Raw genomic sequence first — 18,807 nt, 5'->3', positions numbered from 1 at the left:
AACTTGCAAAGCCAACTCAGAACCCTAAATCTGGCAGCATGGCAGATAATGTAGCCATTCAGAACACACATCTCTCTAAAGCAGCGATGGATGTTATTTTGGAGGCCAGGAGGCCCAGTACCAGAAAATCTAATGCAGAAAAATGGAAAAGATTCTGTGCTTGGAACCAGGCACAAGGAATTGACACGTTTGTACCAAATATTCCTCAGATTTTACAATACCTAACTGAGATGCTGAACAAAGGCCTATCCTTTTCATCAATTAAAATCCATGCCTCTGCCATTTCAGCTCATTACAATACGGAACCACCAATTTTTTCACATCCATTGCTAAGACAGTACCTCAGAGGGGCCAAAAACATAAGACCTCCAAGGAGAGCACCAGTACCTGCATGGGACCTCAATTATGTCTTGGAAAAACTCACACTGCCGCCTTTTGAGCCAGCCAATACAGCTGAAATAAAGTTCTTATCTTTGAAAACAGCTCTGCTCCTAGCAATAACCTCTGCAAAATGAGTCTCAGAGTTACAAGCAGTCATGGCGGTGGAACCTTTTATCATTTTCCATCCAGACAGGGTTTCTCTGAGGACGAACCCGACATTTATGCCTAAGGTAATGTCCAGTGTGGCCCTTAACCAAACCATTCATTTGCCTACCTTTTATCCAAACCCACAGAATAAGGGTGAGAGACCCCTGCATTCTTTGGACATATACAGACAGCTACGCTTCTACTTGGACAAAACTAAAGCTTTCAGAAAGACTGAGGAACTCTTAATAGCATATGCTGCAGGATCACAAGGAAAGGCTATCTCAAAGCAGACTATTTCAAAATGGATAGGCCACTGCATTCGTTTCTGCTATTCACAACATGGCAAATCAGTGCCTAAGGGCATTAGGCCACACTCAACCAGAGCAGCAGCCACTTCAGCAGCCTTCCTCAGAGGAGTACCAACCAAAGACATTTTAGAGGCTGCAACTTGGAGTTCAGTGCACACTTTTACCAAACACTACCACTTACCTCTCTACTCTAAATCCAGAGCAGGCTTTGCCACTGCAGTTCTGCAGGGCCTTATAGCCTCTCCTAATCCTATTTAGACCCAACCATCCAACCTCAGCTTTGGGATTCGACCCAAGTGTAATGACTGCATCAGTGAAACACGATGAACATAGTACAGTTGTGTACCTACCATAAATGTAGATGTTCAAGTGTATTCACTGTTGCAGTCCAGGTTACCCACCCACCATCCCCCTTTTATTTTCTGGGACTTATCTGTACTTCTCTATCCTATACAACCTATGTGGTGTATTTGCTTGTAGATGAAGGAAATGTTTATTTTTGTGCATGCATACTTATTGTTATAATTTTCAGCCTACCAATTTGGGGGCACCTGACATCTGGGGCAAAAAAAACTGAAGAAAATGGCGTCGGCTGCATCTTTTATACCCCTGGCGCACTAACGTCAGGGAAGAGGCGACAGCAACCGACGCCGGACCTAGACTTTGGAATTCGGGCCGACTGTGGGTAGCCTGCCAGTGGGATAACCCACGTGTAATGACTGCAACAGTGAATACACTCGAACATCTACATTTATGGTGGGTACACAACTGTATTTTTCTTAGACCCAGGGTACGAACCATACCCAAAAAATGATGACCCAAGCTCAGGCACCTGCTTCTTTGCCTCACTCTCAAATGCTTAAAATGGTGAAAGACCTTATTATTCTTATTAGAGGAAGACAAGGCTACCCCTTACAAAAGAAAAAGAGACTTGTCCCCAGTAGTTTTATCTGAACAGGAGTCCAATGACTCTGATGCATCTGAATATGAAGATATGCAGCCTCTCTCTGGTTATGAGGATTCTGATGCAGAGGAATCCATTCCTTCTGCCTCTCCACCTGAGGATTTTTCATTTGGGGAAACCCTTCATACTTTAAGGGAGCATTTCCAATGGGAATGTCAGGACTGTCCTCAGTCAAAAAAGAGACTCAGAGAATTCTTAGATCTACCACAGCACAGACCTTTGGCCATTCCTCCTGTCCTGGATGTTGTGGATGATGTTTTTATGGAATTCAGTTTGACTCCTGACACCCTTCTTCCTTCTCCCAGGAAACCTGACAGGTTTTACAGAGTCCCTGACTCTCACAAATTTCTTTTCAAAATTCCTACTGCTGACCCCGAGGTCATCTCTCAAGTACCTAAAGGAATTAAAGCAACTTCAGCTAAGAATCCCACCCCCTCAGACAGGGATTCCCGAGATTTAGACAGATTGGGTAAAAATGTATACACCTCTGCTGCTCTTGCTATTAGAGCATTAAATTGTCAGTTCCACATGGTGAAATATCAGCAGCATACCATGGAACTCCTCAAACAAAAAATATCTTCCTTTCCTGCTTGTGCAGAAAATAAAGAATTACAAGAGTTATTGCATTCTGCAAGGCAAGTAACTAAGCACACCTTGCAATGTGGTTTTGATGCCCTAGTAGCATCTTGCAGGGCAGCAGTCACTGGTTCTGTCCTTAGAAGGCATGCTTGGCTTAAGGAACAGACCTTGTCAGACCATGTCAAATCCAAATTATTGGACGCACCCATGAACAAAGACAACTTATTTGGTACCAAGGCAGAAGAGGTCTTAAAAAAGATAGAAGAAAAAGCTAAATGTATGCAGACAGTTAAAGACTTCTTACAGGTCCAGCCTCCGAGGTTCAGTAGGCGTTGCCCCTCCAAACACTGGTCCTTTCCTGCCCCCTCCAGGCTAGCTCAGCCCAGACCCAGGGGAAGCAGAGGCCAAAAAGCAAGTCCTTTACCTGCTCTACATGAGGGCAATACAGCATGTTTCTGCAGAACAGGTAGGCCAAGGTTTCTACTCCAGACTCTTCCTGGTACCCAGAAAAGAGGGCACATAGCGCCCCATCCTCGATCTATCCATTCTAAACACCTTTCTGGTGATACCAAAATTCAAAATGCTCACCCTTCAGCAACTTCTACCAGTGCTTTCCAAGGATGCTTGGTTAGCCACCCTAGACCTAAAAGAGGCCTGCCTACATATCCCAGTCAGGGGATCATGCAGTAAATATCTGCGTATCAGGGCAGGATCTATGCACTTTCAGTTCTCTGTGCTTCCCTTTGGCTTATCCACTGTTCCAAGAGTTTTCACAAAATGCCTGGCTCCCATCATTGCTTTTTGCAGACAAAGAAATATTCAAATTTACCTATACTTAGACGGCTGCCTGATTCAGGCAGACAGTCAGTAAAAGCTGTTGCAGCACCTTACTTTTGTAAAGGACCTACTGAGCTCCCTGGGATATACTATCAATGAAAAGAAATCAAAACTAGTCCCCACACAAAAAATTGCATTCTTGGGAGCAGGCCTGGACACAGCATCCCAGATGGCATTCCTTACTCCCGAAAAGCAAGTCTACCTGACAGGCTACTTCTCTCAACTAGCCAGCAGAGCCTAGTTATCTGCAAGGAAAATTCTGCAAGCTCTAGGGTTCATGGCCTCCTGCATCCTACTCATTCCATATGCCAGACTGCATGTGAGAAAACTACAGTGATACCTAAAAAGCCTTTGGTGTTAACACTCTCAAGACCTGGAAACTCTCATACCAGTGATACCCTGTCTAAAGAAAGATTTTCTTTGGTCGGCAGCAGCTTGCAACCACAACAAGGGACTTTCCTTCTCACAATCCCATGCCGCCCAGATCCTCACCACAGACGCATCAGACTATGCCTGGAGTGCACACCTGGATGGCAGGTGCATTCAGGGCCACTGGAGCCCAAATCAAATACATCTGAACATCAACAATGCTAGCTGTTCAGCATGCCCTGATAGCCTTCAGACCCCTACTCTCCCCGGGGCTTCTACTGATCAAAACAGACAACACCACAGTGATACTGGTATATCAACAAGCAGGGAGATGCTCACTTTTATCCTCTCTGCAGACTCGCAATGACCTTTGGCACACGGCCTCAGTGATGCAGCTACAACTGCTAGCACAATTCCTGCCAGGCTCTCTAAACTTTCTGGCAGACAACTTAAGCAGAAACCTGCTAGACCCACATGAGTGGCAGCTAGACCACAGAACCTTCACCCTTGTAACCCAGAAATAGGACACACAGAAGGCCGACCTCTTTGCCTCCCACTCCAATCATCAGCTCAGAAAATTCTGCACTAGGGAACCTCACAGCAAGGCCTGGAAAGTGGATGCTCTATCCTTCCAGTGGGTAAACCTCTTGGTCTATGCATTTCTCGTCTACCACTCATATTAAGTGTACTGCTCAAAATAAGGGAGGAAAACCGAGGGGAATCCTGATTGCTCCAGACTGGCCAAGCCAGCACTGGTACCCTCTGCTGCGCAGCCTGTCACCCCTGCCACCATTGCACCTACCTCAGATCCCAGCACTCCTGACCCAGGGGAATGGAGGATTCATGCATGCCCAGTTGCAGACCCTCAACCTGACAGCCTGGCTTATTCCCTGACCACTCCTCAAACTGCCAGCCTAAGCAAATTAGTCCTAGGTATTATATGTGAGGCCAGACACCCCAGCACCAGAAAATCCTATGCTGACAAGTGGAAAAGGTTTTGCACCTGAATCCAGGCTAAGGGAGCCGGAATGGCACAGCCCTCCCTACCTCTCATCCTGGATAACCTGGCAGACCTACTACACAGGGGTCTATCCTTCTCTTCTATTAAAATTCATGCCTCTGCCATCTCTGCTTATTACAGCACAGAGCCACCTCTGTTCTCACAACCCCCTCATCAAACAGTTCCTTAGAGGGGCTAACAACTTAAGGCCAGCCAGAAGAGCTCCTACTCCAGCTTGGGACCTTAACTTTGTGTTGGAAAAGCTCACCCTACCCCCCTTTGAACCTGCAGCTTCAACAGAGTTACAATTTCTCTCTTGGAAGACAGCCTTGCTTCTGGCCATCACTTCAGCTAGAAGAATATCAGAGCTACAAGCACTCATGGCTGTAGAGCCCTTCATCATTTTCCATGCTGACAGAGTTTCACTCAGGACTAACCCATCCTTCATGCCTAAAGTGGTGTCCAGTGTGGCTCTCAACCAATCCATACATTTGCCCACCTTTTTCCCTAACCCACAAAACAAGGGGGAAAGGATTCTGCACTCTCTAGATGTGCACAGACAGCTCAGATTCTATCTGGACAGGACTAAATCCTTTAGAAAAACTGATCAATTACTAGTCAGCTTCGCAGCAGGGGCAGAGGGCAAGGCCATGTCCAAACAATCAATCTCCAAATGGATAGCACACTGCATCCATTTCTGCTACAAACAGCATGAGGAACTGCCCCCAAAGGGGGTCAGGACACATTCCACCAGGGCAACCTCCACCTCTGCAGCTTTTCTCAGAGGGTTTCCCACCAGGGACATCCTGGAGGCTGCAACATGGACGTCTGTTCATACCTTCACCATTACCACCTGCCTATCTTCTCCAAATCCAGGGCAGGCTTTACCACCACAGTCTTGCAGGGCATCCTAGCCAGCCCACAGTCTTCTTGACTGCCTCCACCCTTTTCTTCAGCTTTGGGAATCAACCCAAATGTGATGACTGCAACACTGAAACACAAAGAACATGGTACTGTTGTGTACACTTACCATAAATGTAGATGTTCGAGTGTATTCACTGTTGCAGTCCTGGTTTCCCTCCCTCCATCCCTCTTGTCTCTCTCTCTGTCTCTCACTCTTCATCTCTCCTTACAGGGAATTTTTGGTATTTACTTTCTACTGGCGGTGTTCTTCCACCATAACCTAGCTCCCTATTTGGGGCTCTCCTGACAGGGCAAGAAAAACTACCACTGATGACCTGACGTCAGTCCTGGAGTGACAGCAACCGACACAGTAATACTAAGCCTCTGGTATTCGGGCTGACTGAGGGCTACCCCTGGCAGGATAACCCTAAAGTGATGACTGCAACAGTGAATACACTCGAACATCTACATTTATGTTAATCGTACACAACTGTACTTTGTCGGAATCCTATCCATTTTGTCTGCTCAGTCCAACTGCTGGGTCCCCAAGACACTTGTCAGATTAAAACTAGTGCTCCATCCTCAACTTCCTTTAGTTTATTTTCCTACTGTAATGCATCTGGTTGTGAAACTTCCTCAGATCTCATTTCTGACCTCAGAGGTCAAACATTGCCACTGTAGACTAAGGCTAAGAGCTCCAGCTCTATATATTTTTTTATTTATTGTTGTATGCTTTACTTATTTGACAGCTTTTATTCTGTGCTATTGAATTCCGATTAGATTGTTTGTTTTCAGACCCTTTAGATTAACTTTTGGTATTTTTTCCTTTTCTCAGTACATGGGCATTATGCATGCCTGTTTCCATAGAAAGAAGAAAAAAACTTTCTAATCTAGTAGTTGCTGATTTTGTCTTCCAGATTGTAGTTTTTTCCTTTTAATGTTGGCTAATTCCTCCTTTTATATGCAATACTTGTTTCTTTGAGATAATTTCAGTCAGTGATATTTAGTCAGTGTTCTGTTTTCACTGTTGTTTGTTGCTCCTATTATTTTACTATGGATACTAAGGAGAAATGTTTTAAGTAATAGCTACATTGTGAAAGTTAAGATTCCACCCCCCACCCCCAGGATTTGCATGGCTAGTGTGTGTTTTAGAGGTAGAACACGACTCCTGATTGCTTCATCTGCAAGTCAAATGCACCTTGTCTGACAGGAGAAATAAATTGGGTTATTATCAAGGATAAATCCCCTCAATGTTATAGTTCAAGGCACTTCTTCTGAGAGAGAGAGAGAGAGATCAAGACTTCCTTCCTGCACTCCATCTCAGTCATTTGTCAGGTCCTTCAGGAGTGCTGTCTGTGTGGAACTGGTTTGTATGATGAGGGCTTTCATCAAGGCTGAGCTAGATATGGATGACCTCCCTTCCCCAACTACCTTGAGGGTGAAACGGTCTGGTTTCTTATACCCTTTACTGGCTCTGTCCCTGTTCTGACTTTTTGATCAGCTGGTTTCAGGGCCAACCCCTCACCTTGTGCATGTCTCTTTGTCCCTGACCTTCTTCCTGCCTTTGGCACCTGGGACTGCTGATCCAAACCAGTATACCCTGAAGCCTTCAGATTTGAGTGGCTGTCAGGACCGATGCCTCATAGTTGACATTTTGGTGCTGTCCTTGGACCCTTCAGGCTTGGTGCTGTTTTCAGTGTTGGAGTTATCAGTATTTGAGACTGCTGTGTCGGTTTCTTCCTCATGTCAATTTCACTGTCTGTTCTGGGGATGCCCCTGTTGTGCACATGTGTCTCTTCTATCGAAGGGTCAGTGACAGCACTCAGTGGGGAATTAATTCTCTGTAGGTTAGGGAGAGGGTCTTGGCCACTCCTAGAGCTACAGCACAGACCCCATAGGTGTAAACTTTTCCCTTGGACACCCTTCCATCTTTGTCTTGACTCTGTCATATGTCCCAGGATGAGAGCTGAACCAGTGCCTTCAAATGAACTGCCCAAATGCAGGATCAGTCCTCTGATGACTCAGACTCACCAGCTCCTGAGACTGCGAGGAAGATAATGTATAAGTGGAGAAACACTGACTTTCCAGATGAGTCAGTCTCTTCAGACACTGACTCAGAGGATAGAGAAAGATCCCCACAGTCCCTTCCAGAGGTCTTTACCTTTAGTGATCGGTTAAAACTAAAGTGCCAAAGGGGAAATTGACCCACAGCCCCACCCTCTCAGGATGAGCAGGTACTTTCTGAGGATACGGTTTGGTCTCCTCTACTTCTTGGGTAATCCTTCTGGCAGAGTGCCTCGTCGCATCAGGAGAGCAGGGCAAGAACTCAGTTCTTTGTAAAATATAGCAAGAAAACCTGACAGGATTCTTCTGCCTCCCCAAAGGCAGACCCTTTTTGTCCAAGGATTCATTGGTTGATTTCATCCTGTCTTTGTGTATTTCTGTCAAGTACGAGAAGTCCTAGCTATAACCAACACAGAAGATTCGGTTGATTGGACTCCACTGAGACACAAGGTCCTCTTCAATATCTCTTCCTCCAAAAAGGGTACAATCTTTAATGCTTGCAGCCTGGAATCATCTATAGGTTTTATCTCCTCCAGCAGTTCTTATTTTGCGAGCTCTAGGCCTCATGGCCTTTCCTGTTCTAATGACACACCTAATCTGGTTCCTCGTAAGGATCTTGCAGTGCCTGCTCAGGGTTCATTGACTGCAGTTGCAGTTGCAGGACTCTGTCATTGCCCATGCAGAAATCCACTTCAGTGGCAGTTGACCTCTCCGCCCTATTACAAGGAAGACCTTTCTTTTTGCTCCCACCTTCAGCCATAGTTACCACAGATATATCTTCCCTCTGGTGAGGAACACATTATCAGGAGAGATGGTACAAAGCACTTGGTGTGATCAGGAGGCCAGTCTTCACAATATCCTGGAGATGAAGGCAGTCCTTTTAACTTTGCAGGAATTCCAGAACTACCTCCATCCAGGGATGATTTCTATCGAAATGGACAACATGACAGTTTGGTATATCAACAAATGGCAGAACCAGGTCCCTACCCCTGTGCCAAGAAGCTATGATAGAGTGGCAGTGGGCGATTGCTTCACATTATTTCTTAGTAGCAATGCACATTCCTAGGGTGGCCGTCTGTCTCGCCACCATGCTCAACAGACCTGTTCTCTTGCCTTACAAGTAGTCTCTCCATCTGCAAGTTGTACACCAGATTTTCTGTCACTCTGGCAATCCTTACTGCAAGCCTTTCTCCTCCCCGCCAAACACCAACTACTGCAGTTACTTTGCTTTGATTTCCCTGAGGGATTCTCTAGTAAGACAGTGGCCAACTCGGCTTCTTTGTGCCTTTCCCTACACTATTTCTTATGTCTAAATTTATCCAGTAAGTAATCAGATGCCAAGCCTTTGTGACCCTCATTGCTGCATATTGACTCAGGCAAATTTGGTTGCCCTTTCTTGGGTCTCACATCAGTGAAACCTTCTGGCATTTAGTTCCAAGGAAGGATCTTCTTTCCTATCTCCTGGTCCGCCTCACGAGATCTCCTCATCTTCAAATTAACAGCATGATTTCTCCAGCTTCAGTAATGGCCAGAGACCCTTGTCTCAAGAGGTGGTTCATATACTTTTTTGCTACCCCAATGGACTGTACTTGTAGGGTTTACTAGAACAACTGGGTATGTTTTGCTACCTGGGCTTCTGCATAGGGGATAAATACATGTTATACATCCATTCCTCAAGTGCTTCCCTTTCTTTAGGAACTATTTTTTTGGTTACTATATGATCAACAATTAAGGTACAGCTAGCTGCAATCTCTAATTTTCACCAAGGCTTTGATTCTTGTTCATTGGTCTTTCATAGGTTTTGCAAGGCTATTCCTTAGATAAGTTTGTGCTTCGTCCATCCATCAGGGAGCCAGTCTAACTGTGGAATCTCAGTTTTGTGCTAGAGGCTTTAACAAAGGCTCCATTTGAGCAATCTTCTTCTACTTCCTTAAAATTTATTTCTATCTTGAAAACTTTTTTTCCTGGTGGAGATAACATCGGCCAGAAGAATTTGAGTTACATGCGCTGTCAACTTCTCCACCTTATGTAGTTTTTTTTTTTTAAGACATGGTCTCCTTGCTTACCAACCTTTCCTTTCTTCCTAAGGTAACATCTGTATCTATCCTACATCAGCCTATGCATTTGCTAGTGTTTTTTTTCCACTCACTTCAGTAAATGAGAGTATTTGCTTCACACCTTAGACGTTCATAGGCAGCTGCAATTCTGTCTTCACAGATTTATGGGATCAGCAACTTTAAGTGGTTCTCGTATCATTTAGGACTAGGTAAGTTACGATCAAAATCTTGTACTTCGTTATTTGTTACTCACAAACTGTTTACAGTCTCTATAGTGCTGTACTGATATGATTGTATTCAGTCTTAGTGGAGTAGTACAAAAGCTAGAGACATTGTTCAGAAGTCCCAGTGAAGGGCATTGCAATAGTCAAAGTCCTCAAGTGACACAAAGTGCTTTACCTGGGTGATGTCCCTTAGATGTAACCATGATGTTTCAAAATCATCGACACTTGCTTAAGTAACAGCTGTTGTTAAGAATTACTCTAAAATTCATTCAGCACTGTAGTTACTTTCTTCAGCATTTTACCACCTTAAAGGATGATGAGAATAAGGCAGATTGATTTATAGGGATAAAGTGTTAGATGTACTAGCACCTCCACCATCTTTAGGAAGTTGACCTATAGTCAACTCTGACCTCTTCAGTTTATTGTAGACAAAATAGTAGTGGATACAGTCAGGAAGGATCAGATGGCTCAAATTGAAGAAATGTTACTCTAATTTGTGTAGCTTAGATCTCTTGAATAATCTCTTCCAGCGAAAACATGTATATCATAACCAAAGTGGCCCCAGCACTGGTCCCTACAGAATCCCACACCACAGTGGGTGGTTCTCAGTAGAATTTATCACAGAAATATGCCAGTATGTGTGGGTCATAAGAGGAACCTCCTCAAGGGAAGGGGAGACTAACCATAGAAGGTCCACAGGCAATCGGAAAGGTTGCCATGTTTGACATTGGCAAAAGCTGATGAGGGATTGAAGACAATTGAAGAGTGTCACCTCTAATCTGTTACTGCTAACAAATCATTAAATATTAAAAGGAGGGCAGTATTTGTGTTATGGTAAGTCCTGAATTGAAACTGATCAAGGATGACATGAGAATTAAAGCTGTGTGTAAATGGTTTTGTTTTTAGAAATTTTAAAAAGAGGATTTGCGACTGACTGAAATGCTGTTAGAATTTATTGTTACAGTAGGCTTCTAAGTAGCCATGTTCTTAAGTTAAAGAATAAAGTAAATATTAGAACTAATTTAGTATAGTAGATAAAAGCACTGATGTTGCAGTTTGATGTGATTTATTTTTGAATGTAAAATTTAATTATTTTGCAGTTGTTCATTTCTCATTTGTTTACAGGTAATATTTCCAAACAGCTTTGAAAGCAGTGACAGTACAGCAGGGCCTGGTCACCTTCCTTTAATGCCAGCTTCTCCTTTGGTACACCCTAGAGTAAAGGAGGTCCGCACAGATCATGGGAGTGCCTTTAGGCATGGTAAGTAACTTGAACCAGTGAACTGTTTTGTGCTGGTGCACTTCCTTTTCTCTCTCTCTCACTCTCACTCTTTTTTGAGTGATAAGTTTCTGTGACTCACCTGTCATTGGCCTTTTCAAAAACTCATTTACTTTGAATTATGGCAGTGAAAATGACAGCATCCATAAACTGGAAGATAACATTTGAAGAAACTGAAGTAACTGAAATTCTTCCTTTGAAAGAACCTTTTGTCGTAGTGATAAAGAACAGTGTCACAGTACTTCTTTCATGTCCTTTATACTGAAGTGTAACCCACCTGCTGTATGGGGAGGATTATTCTCCATATCTGTTAAGCTGTCTTTCTTCAGGCCAGTAGAACCAAATCCAGATGATTCAGTCCATGATGGCCTTTGAGAGCTTTTATTCCTTTTCTGGTTGCTTTTTGCTTACTTTCTCCAGATGTCTTCTTTTCTGGCATGCATGAGATGTAATTAGCCAGTAACTGTATTTTACCCAAAATTGATAACTTTTACTGGCTTTTTATCAATTTCTCAATTTTCACACCAGTAGAGCCCTAGTCAACATGCTTTTTTCAGCCTGCAACCATGTTGGAAGTCCTTACTGGTCTGTTCTTGGTTCTTCATCAGACCTCCTATGTTGGGTTACTAAGATATTGCCTTCAATTAGAAAATTAATCTTGTCATATTTAGTAGTACATTTTAAGATTGTGGAATCCAGTACACTGTAACAAGAGAGATTCTTTTTGAAGCTGATAAGGATGTAGATGGGTTGTGGGAAAGTGCAGTGCTTTCTTTCCCTCCCACTGCAAAGTTTTCCATAGGCTGCTAAACTGTAAGTAAACAGTAATGGGTTTGTTAGATTGTACAACCTTATCTTCTGTTGTGCAGCACCATACCAGTGGTCCATTTTATATGGCTGCTGTGGGTGTAGTCTTGACAGATTTGTATCACAGTTACACTGCTGGGCAGAAATGTTTGTGCTTCCTGCCGCTTCTTACTCTGAAGATAAAACCATCACCTTCTTATGAGTCAGCATAGAGTGTTGTGCTATCCTCATAGCAAGAACCTTTTGATAGTCATGAACACTAGGCATAATGTGACTCAGTATGTTAGTATGTGAAACAACAAAATTAAACAATGGAATGTATTTTTATAAGGAGAGCTGTAGTATCTCACTGTAGCATGTTAACCTGGAAATGTTACAGATTTCCTATCATACCACTTTTGTCCCCCCCCCACACACACACACACACACACACCACACACCACACACACCAGCACACAAAGATAAACTGGCATACCTATTTGGTTACTTCTTTAAGAGGTCACTAACAGCATTTATATTTATTTCACTTTGTTCTGTCATCAGTTGGCTTGGGTGTGATTATAAGGCTATGTTCTCTGTCAACTTAACTGACATCCATGCAGATAGTATATAAAGAAAGTAATATTTATAGACTGGTGTCAACATAGCTTTCAGCTTCATTGTTCAGTAATCAGGGGCAAAACCAAAAATAATGGTGAGACAACAGGAAGAGTATTTAAATATTGCTCTAATTTACTTAGAAAGTTAATAGAACATAAGTATTAAAATACCAAATCTTTGACTGATATGGAAGAAATTCTTTCTGAATTTAATTCCTACTCCAGACAATGGTACATTAACTAATAGTAACACATAACATTCATTTTTGGGTAATTTAAAAAATCCTAAAGTCTCTGACATGGAAATTAACTAATAGTAACACATAACATTCATTTTTGGGTAATTTAAAAAATCCTAAAGTCTCTTGACATGGAAAACAGCATTATTAAAATGATATCCATGGGTGAAATTAAACAAAAAAATAAATTATTAAAATCAAACAAAGCTCCAGGTTTAGACAGTATAATTCATGAAATATATAAATCATTGCTACAAAAAGTAATAAATGTATTCCTCTATAAATTACATAAAATTCAGACTAATTTTATTACTCCCCCATGATGGAAATATTCTCCGGTATTTCCTATATCCCAAAATAATAATAATTTATATTTTTGTTCCGCTTATAGGCCAGTATCCCTTTTAAATGTTGCGAGTTATAATGTCAGCTTTAGAGGACAGATTAAACAATTGTATCCCCAAGTTATTAATAAAGATAAGACTGGTTTTATACCTAAAAGACAAACACAAGATAATATCAAAAGAATAATAAATCATAGATTTAACAAATAAAAGAAATGGTTTTGCTGTAATAAGTCTAGACACAGAAAAAGCCTTTGACATGATTTACTGGAATTTTCTTTTTAAGTCCTTGGATTGTTTCAGATTTTCTCAGGAATTCAGAAACTTAATCAAAAATATTTATTTAGGTAACAAAGCTTATTTTAAAATAGATTCTTATCTCTCTGATTCATTTGACATATTATAGGGGACCAAACAAGGATGCCCATTTTTACTTTTATTTTCTTTAGGGATTGAAGTCTTTGTTTTAGCCATAAGGTCCAGTTAGCATATTCATGGGTTTTGTTTAGAAGGAGAATATCAATCCAAAATAATGTTATTTGCGGGTAATATGTTATTAACAGTTTTCAAGGTAGAGATAATAATTCCTGAAATATTTAATATCATTGAAGAATTTGGGAAAATTCGGGTCTTCAGTTTAAGAATAATAAAACTACATTTTTATTAATCAATAATACATCCACATTTATGGGTATGGAAACATTTTTAGGTAATGAGTCCATGAATATCTTAGCATTCTTTCAGGGAGATCTTGGGATATAATTAGAGATATTAATTTTGCAATGTATTAATATAAATTAATAAGTAATTTAGATATCGAATGCACAGATATACAGTTTTGAAGAAAGATGTCAACTTATTAAAATGGTCATATTGCCTAAAATAATTTGTCATTCATACTGCTGTTATTTCACTTTTTAAATCACAACTAAGTAAGTTTAATGATATGTTACTAAAATTCATCAGGGCCTTTAAGAGGCCTAGAATTGCATATAAACATCATATATGTGATTGGGATAGGGAAGGTATAAAATGCATGGACTTGGAAACCTATGTTAAAGCAAACTTTTTAAAAGTTTTAGTGCATTGTCTTGATAAAAAATTGTCATTTTAATTGAAATACTTTACATAAATTGGTGTTTGATAAAAAGAAAATGAAAATCTCATAACTCACTATTAGTACAAAATAAATTTTCCTTTGGTTTGTCTTACATAATTACATCCAATATAACATTTATTCACTCTCCTCTTAAATATAATATTAACTTAATTAAAAAAAAGTAAGACAACTCATGTTAGCTAATACTTGTTATGGAGAATTGTTAATTGATTCTTTTTCAGATTTCTAAAGGACTGTTAGTACATTTTAATAGAGTAGAAATAAGGAATTAGGAGGAGAAATTGTATTGGCTGTTACAATAATTTTAGTAGGGGAACTTTAAAATCTGTTATAGACATACGATCTTGTACTTCTGAGAATTTTTAGCAGAAATCTACAATCATGATAATATTCCTAACTTAATACATTATGTTGTTTTATTTATATAACAAAGCATATTCTTTCATTTTCATTGATATGTGTAAAATTTTGATATGGAAAAGAAAGCTTAAATGATAGTTCATGGAATCATTTATTGCAAGATGGAGCTAACATTCTTTCCTATCATAGCTGGAAAATAATTCACTTGAAGATGTTTAAATAGATCTTTTTATACACCACATATTTGGCAAAAATATGCAAATCCAGTATTTTTTTGTTGCAGATGTACAACATTGTAAAGCAGATTGGGCTGATGATGTGTATGATTGCTCTTGTTTATTATATTACTAGCAAAAAGTTAATATTTTTTACTGGCAATATTGACTGACAAATTTTCAATTTCAAAAGATTTGGTCCTCTTCAATTCTCCGATACCAAACATTGTAAAACAAATTGAGTACTACCATTTTTGGACTATGTAAGCTGTTGCAAAAAAAAACATTACCAGAAAATGAAAATCAAATGTCTACACAATTGGAGGAATTCACATTTATGTTAAGAACTGTGTCTGATAATGAATTTGAAGTTAAAAAACAAAGATCAAAATCATTAACTGTTTCCAATCCTTGGACAAAAGGTCAGCAGTTACTGGCTATATAAATGTATTTATTATTTCAGTATTTTAATTGTGCTATATAATCAACTTGTTTGAAATTGATTATAGTTATCTATACTGCATGTATGTGTTATAAATAGTTAATAGGTCGTTAATTTTAAGAACAGTGTATACAATTGTTTATTCATGTCAGTACATTGTGGAATTTAATGTAATTAATAATTTATTAATAAAAACTTAAATCATAAAAAAGAAAGTTAGTAGAACAATGTGTTCCATCAACATGACATTTAGTTTCTGAAGAATAAAAGTGTGAAAGTAAAGTCTGGAATTACTGACTGGCTGTAGTCCTCACTGATTTACCAGTAAATCAAATTTTTACAAAGGACAAGGCAGAAGCTTTAGGCAAAATCAGAGATGTTCTGCAAAAACATAGGTAGTTGACAGCTATGTTAGGGATAAGTAGACTGCTAGAGCTGAGAGACCAACGTAACGGTACAGTGTCCCCCCTGTGAAATACAGCTATTTTGATCTGTTTTTAGTGAAATTGTTGCAGCCTCAGATAATGCTCATTTAGTATGAGAAATGGGGCTGTTTTGGGGAACATTGTGTTTTGTGCCTATTATCCTTTAGAAAGGGAATTGTGGGACTGTTTTGCTAGATGCACCTATATAGAATCATTCACCATCTGCTTATTGTCTGGGTTGTCTTGCTCAGTACATCAGGATGCATATATGTTGATGACAAGTTTACATTATTTAGCTCATTCAATTCCTGCCTTCCGTTAAACCTCATTCCTTCTCCGTAACATTACTCTGCATGTATGGTTCCCACAATTCCCATTTTTCCTATGTAATTTGCTCCTACCATTTTCTAAAGATTCCACTTCCAGTTATTTTATCTGTATTACTATATTCACTACTTCTAGTATGTTTGGTTTAGACTTTGATTTCTATTTTCCAATAATTGCTTTTTTGGCAACCACCAGAATTAAATCCAGCAAGGCTTTATTATGTCTAGGCAATTGTGATTATGTACAACTGAAAAAAACATTTCCTTAGTAACACTAATCTGCACGCCCAGTATTTCTGGCAGACTAGTGTGGGTGAATTAAAGTCTGCCATCTTATTACAGTACCAAAAATATGTTCCCATTACGTCTTTCTTCCCAATCACACTTCCAGCATTTGCAGTCTACCTGAGGAGAAGTTCTTTGGAGTCTGCTCGGGGTATACAATTACCTAAGCAAACAGTTTCAAGCAAAAATCCTAAATCTTCTAGACTTTGTTGTATAGTTGGGAGTCATATGTATATCCTTCAATTGTTTCATTGTGAATTGCTTGACAAGCTCTCTTCCCAATGTTTTCTAATCTGCTTTGATTGATTCCTGAAGTTATCATGATATATTTTATATGTCCTTCTGATTATCCCATTATATAACATCAGCTTCTGTTCTAAATTTGACTAAAAACTCTACTGATTCAGGTCTTTCACTTAGGATCCCCCACTTCTTTTTCTTTGCCTGTACTCTAATACAGCGGTCTCCAACCTTTTTTTTGCACCAAGAACTGGTTTCATGTAAGACAATTTTCCACAGAGCAGCCATCGTGCTCACATAATAAAACCTATAAAGTGCGTAATATTAATTAATTTCTTTATTTGACAGTTGTTTGCTGGGGAGGTCCAACTGGACTAGAAGTACAATAAAAAGACAATTGGCAATAATTACCAAAAAGTGTAAATTCTGCTTAACAGCAAAACGTTGATCTACTATGGTCGAGAGATACGTAAACCTAATGGCAACCTTACTGACTTTCTAAGTTTATAAGAGCAATATTTAAAATCTGTCCCTATTATTTGTGTCTGTTCCCAGATTTATTGTGCAAGAGGTTGAGTGGTATGGTCAACAGGTGCATAAACCTAATGGCAACCTTATTGACTTTCTGAGTTTATAAGAGCAATATTTAAAATCTGTCCCTATTATTTTGCGCTGTTCAAATTTATTGTGCGAGAGGTTGAGTGGTATGGTCAAGAGGTACATAAACCTAATGACAACCTTATTGGCTTTCTAAGTTTATAAGAGCAATATTTAAAATCTATCCCTATTATTTGTGGCTCTATCCAGATTTATTGTGCAAGAGGTTGAGTGGTATGGTTGAGAGGTACGAAAACCTTATTTTTGCTGCTGCTGCCAGGGATCACTCTTCACACACTCTCTCTCTCTCTCTCTCTCTGGTGTGCACGCACACACACACACACACACACACACACACACACACACACACACACACACAGTCTCCTTTGCTTTCATGCATGCATTCACTCACACATGCAGACAGAAACACACACACACACACACACACACACACACACACACACACACACACACTTTTTTCTGATTCCTTGACTTTTGTTTTACAAAAGTACCGTTTAGCAAGTGTAAAATAAGGGCTCGATCAATCTCGCTGCTCAGTTTCTCATACACACACAGTGTCTTCTTCTTTCATGCACACATACATTCTTCTTTCATGCATGCATTCACTCACACACACAGACACATAAACACACTCATACACATGCATACACACTGACATTTTTGTTTCACTCCATGTCTGGTGGCCCAGTACCATGTCCAGATCCATGGCCCGGTGGTTGGAGACTGCAGCTTTGATATCAATCCTTTATAGAGAAGGCAGTCCCCAACCTGCAGTCCAAATGTATTCATGGCTTCTTCCCACTCTATTACCCTTCTCTCTGTAATCATTTGCTTGCAATACCTTGTTTCCTTTGCCAGTTTTTCTCCAGTAAATTCCAGTCCCATCTTGCCTAGTCTCTGTGCCCCTGATTGCATTCATCCCTATCAGCAGAGTCTCCTTTCTGTGTTCCTGTATTGGCTTAGTTGTTAGAATACTTTTTGATACTTTACAAATATAATATTCAATATTGTTAATGTTATTTTCTTAAGGATCTGCATCTAAAATCCCACTTCTCTCTCCTTATTTCTTGAGCTTCTCCCCTGTTTCATCATCATCCCTTTCCACTGTGAATTATACAGTGGATATAAAAAGTGTACACACCCCTGTTAAAATGGCAGGTTTTTGTAATTTAAAAAAATGAGACCACAATAAATCATTTCAAAACTTTTCCCACCTTTAATGTGACCTCTAACCTGTACAATTCAGTTGAAAAACAAACAAATCTGTTTGGGGAAAAATATAAAAAATAAAAAATGTACAATAAGCTGGTTGCATAAGTGTGCACACCCTTAAACTAATACTTTGTTGAAGCACCTTTTAATTTAATTACTGCAGTCAGTCTTCTTGGGTAGGAGTCTTATCAGCATGGCACATCTTGACTCGGCAATGTCTGCCCACTCTTCCTTGCAAAAGCGCTCCAAATCTGTCAGATTGCGAGGGGCTCTGGCTGGGCCATTCCAAAACTTTAATTTTCTTCTGGTGAAGCCATTCTTTTGTTGATTTGGATGTATGCTTGGGGTCATTGTCGTGTTGAAAGGTGAATTTCCACTTCATCTTCAGCTTTCTAGCAAATGCCTGAAGGTTTTGGGCCAAAATTGACTGGTATTTGGAACTGTTCATAATTCCCTACACCTT

The 18,807-nt window shown here is 40.0% G+C and overlaps 1 protein-coding gene across 1 annotated transcript in view; it reads left to right on the top strand.

The window, feature by feature from the left end:
- Window positions 1-18,807, top strand: part of RBL1 (RB transcriptional corepressor like 1) — a 2,331,004-nt gene that overhangs the window by 1,320,202 nt on the left and 991,995 nt on the right. The window contains exon 14 of the mRNA XM_044089002.1: window positions 10,959-11,094. Within this exon, the coding sequence (XP_043944937.1) occupies window positions 10,959-11,094 (136 nt within the window). The remainder of the gene's footprint in view (window positions 1-10,958; window positions 11,095-18,807) is intronic.

This window comes from Protopterus annectens, chromosome 12.part0, assembly GCF_019279795.1.
Source record: "Protopterus annectens isolate FY-2018-M chromosome 12.part0, PAN1.0, whole genome shotgun sequence".
NCBI lineage: Eukaryota > Metazoa > Chordata > Ceratodontiformes > Protopteridae > Protopterus > Protopterus annectens.
The sequence above is the reverse complement of the archived record's forward strand: the minus strand, read 5'-3'. Positions and strand labels throughout refer to the sequence as shown.